We start from the raw sequence: 13,472 nt of genomic DNA, 5'->3' as shown, positions 1-13,472 counted from the left end.
GGTAGTGAGAGTTTCCATCCCCACCTGTTATCCTAGGCCGGGAACAGGGAAAACTGGTACTCAAAAGCAAAGTCATGGCCCCCACCATCACCACCAATGACTGTGCTGGGCAGTTACTTTCCAGAGCAGTTGATGAAGAGATTTGGTGAGGGTACATCAAGTTCTCGAAGGTCAGACAACTTCCATTGCTCACTCCCTCTCTGGCCTTCCACTAAGGAAGTAAATTCTGGCACTGGAGAGGTGGCTTACCGCTGGTAAAGTACCTGCCACGGAAGCATAGAGACACGAGTTTGGATTCACAGCCCTCCACTTGGAGTCTCAGCATGGGGAGGTGAAGACAGGAAGATCCTTGGCTGGACACTCAGTGTTGACCTTTGACCTCCACAGGCACACATGCACACACCCACATGAAGTCAACTGTCAAAACTCATGACACCTTTAAACTAAATTCGGGGTCCTGGTAGATCAGGTCGTGGTGGGTTCTGTTATTCTGTTAGCCTTTATTTACTTACTTATTTTGTCTCTTTGACATGGTCTCATAGCCCAGGCTAGCCTTGAATTCATCCATCTAACTCCATCCATCCATCTGTGTAGACTATAGGGTGGGTGGTGACTGAGACAGGCACCCTCCTGGTCCCCATAGTGTGTACCTCCTAGGAGAGACACTGAAAAGGGAGCAGACAGAACAAGTCTGAAGGCTGTGAGGACTAACTCATGGTCAGGGGAAGAGGGCAGCTGTGACTTTCTGGTGCCCTGGCTGAGGCATTAGTGACAGGCAGATCTGCCATGTCACAACAAAGCAGAGCCTAGTGACACCTGGCATAGCCAGGAATGTATCATTTTGTAAAATCCAGAAATGACTTGGGCAGTGAACAAATATGACTGAGTTTTCCAGTCAACCCATGTTCACAGAATTGGAATTTAAAAAAAAAAAAAAAGTACTTCAGAGCTAGGAAGACCCAGTTAACCTTCTGGGACCAGACAGGATGATTGGCATCCCCCAAGGATGTGTCACTTACAAACCGGCAGGTTGATGGTTCCTTTATTTAGTTGGTTATTTAGTTATCTGCCTGAGACAATGTTTCCACCTCTCAAGTGATAGTTGGTTTATGCCTGGTTGATGCAGTCCTACAGAGTGAACCTCAGACTTCATGGGACATCTTCACCCTAAGGGGTTCCTCTAGCCATTAACAGCTCACTGCTCCTCGTGTTTTCTTCCTGTCATCCTGCCTCTGCTCTCTATCTCCTCATCAGCCACCAGCCCCTCCATGCTTCCCACCCCACACCAGTGATTTCTGAACTACACACCACTGAGAATAAGAGTTTGCAGGTTGTGCATGGTCTCTGAAAAGATGATAAAATCTGGGAAACAAACAAGGGCACATAAGTGGCTGTTCTCTGCCTTAGCTGCAGGTTTGACCGAAACAAGCCAGCAGGGCAGAACAAAAAGTGAGAGCAGCCCTGGAATGTAGGGTTAGCGTCAGGCAGTGTGTGGTGCCTGAGAAAGAGCCTTGGGTTAGCATGGGCATGAGAAGCAGGGTGTGGACTGACCACCAGGAACTCCTGCTTACCAGCCTGAAGCCAGCAGTGGCTTTCTGCCCTCTGTGGGCTAAAATCCAAGCTCCCTGTAAGCACTGCACAGAGCCCCGTGGAGGTACGATTTAGAAACTGCTTCCTGCTCTCCTATTCTCAGACCCTGACATCAGGAAGAGAAGAGTTCATCCTTGACTTGTTTCCACTTTTGCTTTTTTGTGTGTGATTCAGGAGGGTGGACGGACCAAAAGCCATCGATACTGGCCCAAACTGGGGTCCAAGCACAGCTCAGCCACCTATGGCAAGTTCAAGGTCACCACAAAGTTCCGAACAGACTCTGGTTGCTATGCAACCACAGGGTTAAAGGTCAAGCACCTGCTGTCCGGCCAGGAGAGGACTGTGTGGCATTTGCAATACACTGACTGGCCCCACCATGGCTGCCCAGAGGACGTGCAAGGATTTCTGTGTAAGTGTTTCCCAGACTGAGTTTTGCGAAATGCATCAGTAGTCTCTCCGATGGAGAGGAGTGGGCTGTGTGATGCCTTCTCCACAGCAGTGGGAGCACCGTAGTAGCGAGGCACTGATCTCTCCGCCCCAGCATAGGGCAGAGAAGAGGAACAGATATTGCTTGTGTTCCTTAACCCTTTATGCAAGTCCACAAGACGGTGGTGAACTAATTCTGCATTGATTTAGACTTGTAGTGTGTCTGTAATCAGTTACCATCTAACATGTGCTGTAACATGGATGAACCCTGACAGCACACCAAGTCAGAGATGGCAGACATAGAGATAAGATTTCCCTCTGCATGGAGCACCTATGTCAGGCAAATCCATTTTGTGTATTTTTATTTTAGACACTGAGAATATATTTGTGCCCTGAGTGCCAGGCAGTGGCTCAGGTCAGGAAACCAACAGCTATTGGGCAAACTGTGACCACCACAGAGGCCCAGTGTGCACAGAAGTCCACTCCACTGTGTACATGTTGGGCAACATCAGAAGCTTGCTTTGTTTTGATATGTTTAGAATTGGCCTTAGGGACTGAGAAGGCTCAGAACAGAGAGACTAGGTTGTCAAGACCTAGAAAACCACTTCTCCGGTTCTTTTAGATTTCGATGCATTGTTAGAGGATGGCATTCACCATTAAAATGGGGACAGACCTCAAGGAACACAATGAACACAGAGCATAGGACCATGATGTTACAAAGGACGCAAAGCCCCAGAAAGGTTAGGGCTTTGCCTGAGGTCATATGACCAGTTGTCTATAGCACAGGAGGGGAGTGATCTCCACAGAACTTACCTTCCTCCCAACTTCACTCTATTTATCCAGTTCAGGGAATCTTCTGCTAGTGGACTGGTTAAAGTTGTCCACAAGAAGAAAACCCTGGAAACAATGCAAGTAGGTTGGTTCGATGATTGACCGCTTTACCGATGTGTGGGACCCATGAGACAGTCTAAAGTGTACTCAGATCTTTAAAATCAGCCAGTTTTGGGAATGTCGGCTTAAGCTACTGAAGGATACAGAGCATCCCTTCAAAGTACGTGGGTTGCCTAATGGCTGTTTTTTAAGTCTTCACTCAGCCCACTTGGGGCTGTGAACAAACCTTTGCACACTCCCGCTGGACTGGGCAGCTGCTGAGAGGGGCGAGAGCGTATCTCGAACCCTCCACCCATAGGCTTGTTGTCTCCAGAAGTGGGGCTCATCTTGAATGTTCACATAACTTCACGGAAGTGGATTCCCCAAAGCCCATGTTTTACATCTGACAATGAGATCAAGCCTTGGTTGACATCCACTCGTTGGATGAGGGGGAACGGCATGCCCACGCGGCAGGTGGCTGCTCTTTCCCCAACAGGAATAGGCTCTGACTGGCAGGCATTTCAAGGGGACTTAGCGGCTGCTCTGCTCCCAGTCTGCTAATAGTGTGAAATGCTGTAAGTAATGTCTAGAATCATCTGCTTGGGGGACTTGGGGATTTGCAGAGGGAAAAATAGAATTTAATTTTTTTTTTAAAAAAGAACTATTTAAAGAACAAATTCTCCCGTGGACTAATTGACTCCCAGCTGGTGTCTTCTGGATCCAGGATGTTACAACAGGTACCAGCCAAGTGATTAGTGTCTTATAAGAATTGCAAATTATCATGACTGAAAACAAAGGACTCACCCTCAGTCCTGGCGCCTCTCCCCTCTTCCCCTGGCTCCAAAGTCACGTGACACTCTTGGGTGACAAGATTCACATTCTGTCTTGCAGCCTACTTGGAGGAAATCCAGTCGGTCAGGCGTCACACCAACAGTGTGCTGGAAGGCATCAAGACCAGGCACCCTCCCATCGTGGTCCACTGCAGTGCAGGGGTGGGAAGGACCGGCGTCGTCATTCTGTCTGAGCTCATGATCTACTGCCTAGAGCATAATGAAGTGAGTCCTCCTTCTCTATCTCAGTGTTTTTATGGCATCTACTTATTTGATGGGAGGGACCTGTGTGTGCGTGTGTGCGTGTGTGCGCGCGTGTGCAGGTGTGTGTGCGCGTGTGCATGTGTGTGTGTATGTGTGTGTATAGGTGTACGTGTGTGCGTGTGTGTGTGTGTGTGTGTGTGTGTGTGCACTGTGTGTATGTGTTCGTGTGTGTGTTCATGTGTGTGTGTGTGTGTGTGTGTGTGCATGTGTGTTCTTGTGTGGGTGTGTGTATGTGTGTGTGCGCGTGCGTGCTCACGAGCATGTGTGGAGGCTAGGGTTCTACCTCAGTGGTCATTCCTCAGGCAACATCAGCTTGTTTTTTGAGCCACGATCTTTCATCAGCCTGGAGCTCACCAAGTAGTGCAGGCTGGCTGGTCAGTGAGCTCCCAGGAATCCTCCTGCCTCCGCCTCTGCAGTGCTGGAACCGAGGGCGTAGTATCATTCACGGTTGTTATTGCTTACATGGTCTGGGGGAATTTGACTTTGGTCCTCACACTTGCGTGGTAAGCAGTTTATCAGCTGAGCATGGTCCCAGGCCTCTGGCCTTCTCCACCTTGTGGAGTTCGGCACTAGAGCCACCTCTCACCTGCTTTGTCACTGATTGTTCTCTGCTGACCTAAGTTTCCAGACCCGTGGTTCTCTAGCGGAACTCCAGTGTTTATGGCTTTCCTTGTCTCTGACCTCTCCTACTCTATGGGGTGTTCTAGAAACAGCCAGCAGACCTGACTGCTGTCTGCCTTCATTCCCGGAAGTAGCCAGATCGGTTCTGGTGGCGGGGGTCGTTTCCCACGGCACATTGTCCTGGCGCATGTAGTTCAGACGTGTCTCGCTTTTCTGGGATGTGCTTTGTCCCAGTTTTTGTGTGAAGATACGTCTGTGTAGAACACAGTTGTTATTCTTTGCAGTCCAGGTTTTATTTGGAGGTATTTGACCTCGTCTGGTTTGGCAGTGTGTTGTGTAGCACAGAGCGTGGGAATGTGGGCACCAGCACGGGCTGCTCCTTGCTATAGTCACACAGGGTGTGTTATCCCACACTGCCGTGAGATTCTGGAGTTGTACGGAGAGTCATCGACAACAGCTCAGCCTTCATTCGAACAAGGTTGTGCATAGGGTTGGGAGCAGGGGTTTTGGATTCTGCTAGTCTGTGTTTCTTTGTTTGTGGGAGTTCTGGGGGATCTAATCCAGGACTTTGCACATTAGGCAAGCGCTCTACCACTGAGATCATCTCTAGCCTGTTGCAGGTGTTTGTGCTTTTTAGTTGGGTCTTGTCATGTAACCATTACACTAGGTCCCCAGCCCTAGTTAATAAAGTGCACCCTCACCTCTGGTTCATGCACAGCCAGGCACAGATGAGGAAATGCAGGCCCAGGAGCGGTCATATGATGTACCTGGTGCCTCGAGCCTTTAAGCAGCCGTGTGATGGCAGGAAGCAAGCTCTCCTTCTCTGAGGTCACTTCCTGTGTTCTCGCTGTTTCCAACAAGCGGTTGGTCTGTTCAGTTTCCAAATTACACAGCGAGGAACTCTTGTTGTGTGTAATGGACACAGCAGCGTGGTAATACGTGTACAGTAGACTGGGAGATTTCAAAATAGCTTAAATACCGGCCTGGCTTCTTCTTGGCTGTGAAAGGCGGGTCTCTTGGTTCTTTGGAGACCAATCTATGCCCTCTGTGAAGGAGTGACTGGAAATCACATTGCTCACCATGCTACATGCATCTCAGCCAGCCTGTGAGGGTGTGGAAAGGGGATCCAGCCAACAGGGCACCCCCTGGGCTCCCTGGGGCTTCCTCATGGTGTGTCCGAACATAGTGAACGTTCGCCACTGTCCAGCTGCATACGGGAACATTCCTTGCTGGTGTGTGCCAGTGCTAAAAGGACTTCTCTTTCCATGGACATTGAGGGGCAGCAAGATGACTCATGCTGTTCATTTCTTTTCCTCAGCACGGGGGTACCCAGTCTCCTCAGCACGGGGTACCCAGTCTTGTGTGTCCCATTCCCCAGCGTTGCTGTTGACCAAGGAAACTGTCTGCTGTGCCCTGTGTTCTTGAAGCCTGGCTCCCCCACTCCTGTGCCCGTATCAGGGAGAAGGGCAGACACATTTAGTTTGCCCTCTGAACAAAGACTTTTGACAAATGAACATTAAGTTGCTATGACCTGATTTTCTCCCATCGCAACTTAACCTCCTTTTCTAACCGCTGAAGCTATCAGTGTATTTTTTAAATTTTAGCTTGGAATTCTAGCGGTTTTCATTTTGCCAAAGAAGCGCTTTTCTTTTTCCCATCCTCTTCCTCCTTTTGCCTGATTAAAAAAAAAAAAAACAATAATTTCTTTCAGTTATGTGTAGATGATGAGGGAGGGGTGCGTGTCAGTGCGGTGCCCACAAAGCCAGAAGAAAAGTGTCTGACCGTCGGGGTCTGTGAGCCCTGCTATAGGTGCTGGGAACGTTGTGGGTGGGAAGAGTGCGGCAAGCGCTCTTACCTCTCGAGCCGTCTCTCTAGCCCTGTCCTCTCACTCTTAACACAGACTAGTTGAACATGGGTGGGGTTGGGGGTGGGGGGGTCCCTGCAGTGAGATTGGTAGCTGTCAGGTAGAGATGGGGTTACAACTCTCCCAGGCTGCTGGGCAGCGCCAGTGCCGCTCTGTGGACTTCTCTGCGGGCCTTGGAGAATCCGTGACAGTGTCTGCCCAGCCCCTGCATGTGGCAGGAGGCAATTGTGTCCCAATGGTACTGGTGGAGGTGATGGTGGGGATGGTGTTCGGCATTTGCCGCAGCTCACTGCTCTGAGCGCCTCGAAGTTTTAGTGCGAGCACTCGGGTCACCCTCAGGAGTCAGCCTAAACAAACACACAAGGAATGACACCACACCGTGACCAGGCAGGCTCCCAGCCCCGGCTTGGAACCGCTGCCTCCCGTAGCTCTGCCCGCCTCCTGGTCATGCGCAGGAGGCAGAGGCTTCCGGGGTGGGAGGAGCCCAGGAGAGGCGCCCGGTCTCAGGCCATGCGCCCCCTCTTTTCCGTTGCAGAAGGTGGAAGTGCCCACGATGCTGAGGTTCCTCCGGGAGCAGAGGATGTTCATGATCCAGACCATCGCGCAGTACAAGTTCGTCTACCAAGTCCTCGTCCAGTTCCTGCAGAACTCCAGGCTCATTTGATTTCCCGGATGCAGCTTCGGGAGGAGGGACCCAGCTCCATCCTGCAGGGGGCGCCACTTCCAGACAACATCTGCCTACCCAGGTTGGAGGCGGATGGCTGGCAGCAGGCAAGAGCCAGAGTTGCTTACAAACACCATGTATTATTTTATATGAGATAATTTATTTTTCCGCCTTTGGAATAAGTTTTGTGAGTTGTTATAATGCATTTTTTTTTCACAATAATATAGTGCTTCTCGTTTGAACCACATGTTGACTGATCTGCATGTAAGCCTCCGGGAGGGAAGGTGGTGACCCCAGGGGACATTATAGGCACAGAGGCATAAGGGAACACATCTCTAGTGAAGTTGCAGACTAATTGGTCATACCCCCAGTCAAAAGTGGCAAGAGAAAGAATTCATGCTCACCGTAAGAAAGAGAGCCAAGGGAAGGTCCTTGCAGGTATTCCCTTACACACTGGATCCGTGTGCCTCGATGGATAGCTGCTTCCCTCTCCTTTACTGCCCTCGTCCTCAGCTCTCTCTCTCTCTCTCTCTCTCTCTCTCTCTCTCTCTCTCTCTCTCTCTGAGCCTGGGATGAAAGGTGGGCTCTGCTGAAAGCATCGTGCCTTTAAGGCTGGCGGTGCCGTCTCTGGTAGAGGAGGGATGCCGCTGGCTCTGTTGCTCACCCCTTGTTCTGGTCTAGAAGTCTAATGGGACTACAAGCTGGGGATGTGCTACTCTGTCTTGCGTGCTCCCAGCACCCTCACCTGGTGGCCCTGGGCCAGGCCATCTGCACAGCCCAGCCCCGTGCCCGATTGATAGAAGATGATAGACCAGGGTGGAAATGGTATTGGGTAGGGCCTTGGTGTGGATTCTTAACTAAATAATGTTGAGTGTGGGGACTTAGGATGCAGTTTAGGTACATTCCGCTTTCCTCTCGATTGCTAAGTTGTTAGGATGGTCGTAAGGGAAATGGTGAAGGAAGTTCACATCTGGGAGCTGTCTGGCATTGTAGCAGGGCCCTGCTGGGAGGCACACACCCATGCCCGACTCACTGACTAACAAGGACTGAGTGGATTCCACTTAGGGCTTTTTTGTTGCTGTCTTGAGGCAGGGTCCCGTCTGTGTTTCCCAACTGTTGGGACTTCAGGTGTGTACCACCACACACCGGCTACACGTGCCCCCCATGATGAATGCTGAGAGTGTCTTTTGCAAAGTCCTCTACTGTCTACCTTTCCTTGCACAGCCCACTCTCTGGCCAAGGATGGTATTAACTACCCTCACTCTCAAGTCCAGTTTCCTTCCCACGTCTACTTTTCCCCGAGTATAATTGTGACTTTGTGGAACTGAGCATGTCATGTCTTCCTCCACAGTTATAGTTCTCTCTCTCTCTTTCTTTTTTTTTATCTTGAGCTGAAGAGACCAACCAGAAAGAGTGTGCCTTGGTGGTCCCCACACACTAGTAGATGCTTTTGACAGCAGAAGCCCCAAGAGCTTCTCTGGAGAATGAGCCAAGCTGTCTTCCCCCTGGGCCAGGGCGGTGCTGATGCTGATGTTCATACAGTGTCTGGGGGTTCAGAATCTGGAGGGGGACACATCCACCCTGCCTCCCACGGTGCAGAATGAATCAAGGGGCATACTTGAGTGCGAGCCTTGCAGACCTGGCACACTGGCTTGGATTCTGACATAGATACTTTGGGGGAAACGGGAGAGCCCATTGTGTGTGTGCGTGTGGGGGGTGGGGGGATTTAACCTTCCTTTGAAGATGTTTCCCTTCCAGGGTCCTAACAGTCGGTCCCACTGTTATCACGGTTTCATTATGGGATGAAGAATGACGGTACTCGCCCGTGGTCTCTCAGCCTTGCTGTGTTAGAATGTCTCGCGAGAGCAGCGAGGAGATAGGATGCCCTTTTGAACTCATCACTCAGGGGCTGTTTTTGTCCTATGCTAACAGAACAAGGTACAGGGAAGATGTAGGTTTGATACCCGGCTTCCTAGCCAACACATGATGAAACCCAAAAGAAAACATTTCAGTGTTGTTGCTTCTGGTGCTTCAACACATTCCAGATTCCTTTTCCCATCCCCGGGAAGCCCTCATAGATCCATGGGTAAATTATCAGCAGGCATTTGAAGCCTTTTCAGTGGCATCTGCATAATAATCGCCCAGAGATGCTTCCTACCTGGGAAGCCAGCCAAGGAGTAAGCCTTGAAGCAACGTGTATTAAATTAGTTATCCAGCCAGGGCTTTGGAACGCTTTCCTGACAATGTGTTGGGACTGAAGCTGGAGCTGTCAGAGCCCATTGCTGCAGTTTGGATTTGGAGGGGGAGAAAATTAAAACAGGAGCCAATAAGACATCCCATCTCACAACAGAGCGTGGATCATTTCCCAGCCCCTGGCTTTGAGGTTCTCCAGTTATGGAGTTTTGTCTTTGGCTCACGCTCAGTTACATATGGCCACCTTTGTCCTTGTTCAGGGCTCTCTGCATCCTGGCTGATTCATTCTTGAGAGGGTGAGGTGGGCTTGTGGTGAAGCCCAGGAGGGTCTGGCTGGTCTGGCGGGAGCTCTGAGGTGATTCCAGGTGGAGGATGAACCCCCAGGAGCTGCACATCTGAACATGCCCCCTCCCCAGGAGGTAGATGTGAGCACAGTGGTAGACAGGCTTGTCGGTTGCTTTATTGAGACGAAGAAAAGTGGGTTCCTCTACTCCGGAGGTGCTGCAGCTACTAGGGATGGTGAGGGCATCTCACATGGAGTATATCTCCTAAGCTGTGATTTCATGTGTTCACTTTGGGAGACTTTTACTGTAATGAGAAAGGGCCTGCTCACCATTCTTCAGTTGGAAGTAAGCTGTCTTTTTTATTATTATTATTATTATTATTCCTGAGTCTTAGGCTCTCTCAGCCACCTCCACTGGCCTGGACAGAGTGTCTTTGCAGACTTTAGGATGTTTGTGGCACGCAACCACCAGCTCCTAAGCAAACATTTCCCTGGTCCTCTCTCGGCCTTTGCTTTCAGTTCCTACCTCCTGTGGGCAGAGAGGAAGTTAGCAGCATTTTCCTGTCTTTTCCATTTTACTGTAGATTGACCAGTGTTGAGTTTCCAGAAATGAAGGGCACTTTCTGAATTGATGGAATGCGTACCATTCATTTCTTCCCAGTTTATTAAGGATCTAATAGCAGGTGTCTTTTCTTCAACTAAGAGCTTGTGACACAGAGCTGGTTCTTCGTGATGCCGCTACCCAGCTGTGGTGGTCTTGCATCTCCTAGGGCTGGGAACTGCCTCTGCGAGCTGATAGGCTGGGCCGACAGACATGCTGTTGTGGGGTCTTGGACTGCTTTCTTGAAGCACTAGGCTACTGATCTGTATCTTCTGACCTCAGGTCCAACATCATCCATGGGTCCCACACATGTCCTTAGGCAACAAGCACCCTCTGTCTTCCAGTCTGTCCCATTTCTAGTGGCAAGACTATTAGAGAGAGCAAATTTGGTTATTGATTTGTTTGGGGAAGATGTGCCAATTACTTGAGGTGGGGAGGGCAAGAACACCAAAACATTGTTGGATAAACTCAAGGGACATGATCAGCCCTAGCCCCCATTGGTAATAATTTATCGGTTTTTTCCTCAGTGTTCGGAACGACTTTGTTCACAGAGTGCCAAGTCACTGCCATTGGGCTCCCAGTGTCCCCATTTTACCAGAGATTCTGCTGCTGCTGTTCTTTGCCATGGTCTAGTCAGGCTGCCATCAGACTCTCATGTGGCGTCTTTTCTTCACGAGTGGCACTCCAGCTCACTCAGCTTCTAATAGAGAGATTTGGGTCTTTCCACTGGAACTGCACATTCCCTGGTGGCCTACAACTTGATGAGCGACAGACTCACTGGCTCTGGAGAGTGAAGTAAGTCACAGTTAGCCCTGTAGCGCTACTCTCTGAGCAGAGGTAGAATGGTGCTGGCCTTCACCTCAGCGTCTTAAGTCTTTGGGTAGCAAGCCACCTCTCCTGATACATCTGTAGAAAGTAGTATCCACATGTCTGGGGAAAGAGGCAGCTGTCCTTGGCCACACGCTGCCAATCCAAATGGCTTGTCCAGATGTCAGTTATTCTAGGGGAACTGTGTAGACTCAAGTTTCTGTCCTGCCTAGTCCCACAGCCGTTTAGTCCCAAATGAACACACAGAGGCTGTTATTAATTATAAACTGCTTGGCCAATGGCTCAGGCTTCTTATTGGCTAGCTCTCTTAGCTATTAACCCATTTCCATTAATCTGCGTATCTCTACATGGTCTTGGCTTACAGGTGATACCCAAGCCTCTTGCTTTCTTGGCAGCTACATGGCGTCCCTCTGGTGACTCATTCTCTCTGTTCCTCTTCCCGGAATTCTCCTACTCTGGTTGCCCCATCTATACTTCCTACCTGGCTACATCCTGCCTGTCCATTGGCCGAAACAGCTTTACTCGTCAACCAATAAGAGAAACATATATTCACAGCATGCGGAAGGACATCCCCCATCCGAGCTGGGACACTAGTCTACCAGCTTGTCCTGTATTCAGCCTTCTTTCCTTGCTCTGAGCTTTTGCATTTCCATTATAACCTCAGGGGCAGTGGGTGTCTTCATCTTATAGACGCCATTCCTAGCCTTTGCAGCCTAATGCACTGCATGTGTTTCTCAAACTCTGGCTGCCATGTTCTCCGTCAGCCTGCCCATGACCAGGCATTAGGGATCTGGCATCCTTCAATCTCATAGATGGATAATATATTACTGTTTAGACATCAGTTCTTGGTGTTTAAAGGTCCATTCATTTTAGAGATAAATTAGAGGGCATTTAGTTGTCAGGCAGTGGGGCTAGATCAAATGCCAGCCTAACTATGGTTAACATAAAGAGTGACCAGCAGGAGCATCCTCTATTAAAAGTGCCCTGAGCTTGTCCAAAGACATGGTGGGGAGAGCCTTCATCAGCCCTGAGTGTCCTACCCCAAATTCCTTGGGTATACAATGTTTTGACCCCTGCCGTGGCATCAGAGTTGGAAACTATGATGAGGCACCTCAGGGAAGACCATGCTGCACTGCAGACATCTGCTTCTCCCGGGCTCCTTGCCTGCTGCCTGTATTAGGCTGTGTGACCTGTGGTCTCTGTGCCCTGAGGGCCCCACTGGAGACTCCTTGGCTGACACTGCAGTCAGTCCCTCCTTCCCTTGTAGTGTTCGAGCCGAATTCTGCCTGTTGGCACTGCTTCCATGGTGAGCATTCACAATTCCTCTTGCTTGTGAATCACTGTGCCCGTCACGTGTATTCAGAGCACAAATACGGCTAGGCAGCCAGTGTGAGTGTGGGGACCAGGTGGCACTCCTTTGTGAGGTCACTGTCTCCATCCCCAGGGCACTCTGTCCACTCAGAACACTACTGGCTTCCCAGACCAGCTCTCTGAAACTCACTCTGTATTTTAACCTACCTGCCCATGGAGCACCCCCCACACACACAAAGTTAAATCTGGCAAAGGGATAGTGGTCTTAAAACTTCTCTAAAATGTTGACATAGGAACTTTCCATGGCCTCAAGAAATGTGATCTGGGAAGTGAGTGGCCCAAGTGAAGGTGGCAGAAGACTTCTGACAACCAGGCCAGGCTCCATCCTTAGTGACGCTGTCCCTCAGTGCCAGGGGAGAGGAAAAAAGACTGATCTCAGAACTATTAAAAATAAGGGTGGCAGCAGGGCTCCCTGTTTGTTTTGAGGTGCCCTCCACAGGCTTTTGGGTGACAGCGCTGCTTGGTAACCTGCAGTCTAACCTGTTTCTGGTCTGCTGGATGTTGCTTCTCAGCCTCCCTGCTTACTGTCGCCTGGGACAGGTGCACCTCAGGGCTTCCCAGGAACAACACTGTGTGTGTGATTGGCAGTCCGTGATAAGCTATCTGTCCAACCTCTCTGCCTTAATTGTTCTTCCCCAACCTCTCCCTCCAGGAACCGACTCGGGTGGGAGATACGGAGGAGAGACTGGGTTTTTCCTTGCCTTCAGATGGGACCTCTTGCTCAGGCCTCAGGAATGCTGCTTCAAGTTTAGCCAGGTGGCTCAGGCGCCCGGCGTTCTTGGCATTTCTCTGGGGCCCCCTGCCTCCCTCAGCGACAGTGTTAGCTAATAAATACCTTCAGCCCTGAACTGAAAAGTGCCCTTCGGAGCCATTTTGTTTAGACTCAAACACTGTAAAATTTTATTGCAGTTTCCTTTGCAGTTCCTTGCGACTATTGGGAGCCCTAAAATTCTTTAACCACATCTATTCAGATGGAAGCTCACTCTTCATCAGACATGATTTCCCATGTATGTCCTTCATCCCTCAGTGGTCAGCTGACCTGGCTAAGGGTACCCTGGGTTGGGGGA

General features: G+C 50.1%; 1 protein-coding gene across 3 annotated transcripts in view; it reads left to right on the top strand.

The window, feature by feature from the left end:
* Ptpn14 (protein tyrosine phosphatase non-receptor type 14) overlaps positions 1–7,376 on the top strand; it is a 131,155-nt gene extending 123,779 nt beyond the window's left edge. For all 3 annotated transcript variants that reach the window (XM_027418713.2, XM_035445561.1, XM_027418714.2), the window contains 3 exons: positions 1,765–1,999; positions 3,778–3,941; positions 7,001–7,376. In XM_027418713.2, the coding sequence (XP_027274514.1) occupies positions 1,765–1,999; positions 3,778–3,941; positions 7,001–7,129 (528 nt within the window). In that variant the 3' untranslated portion in view covers positions 7,130–7,376. The remainder of the gene's footprint in view (positions 1–1,764; positions 2,000–3,777; positions 3,942–7,000) is intronic.
* The last annotated feature ends 6,096 nt before the right edge of the window (positions 7,377–13,472 follow it).

This window comes from Cricetulus griseus, chromosome 5, assembly GCF_003668045.3.
Source record: "Cricetulus griseus strain 17A/GY chromosome 5, alternate assembly CriGri-PICRH-1.0, whole genome shotgun sequence".
Classification (NCBI taxonomy): domain Eukaryota; kingdom Metazoa; phylum Chordata; class Mammalia; order Rodentia; family Cricetidae; genus Cricetulus; species Cricetulus griseus.
The sequence above is the reverse complement of the archived record's forward strand: the minus strand, read 5'-3'. Positions and strand labels throughout refer to the sequence as shown.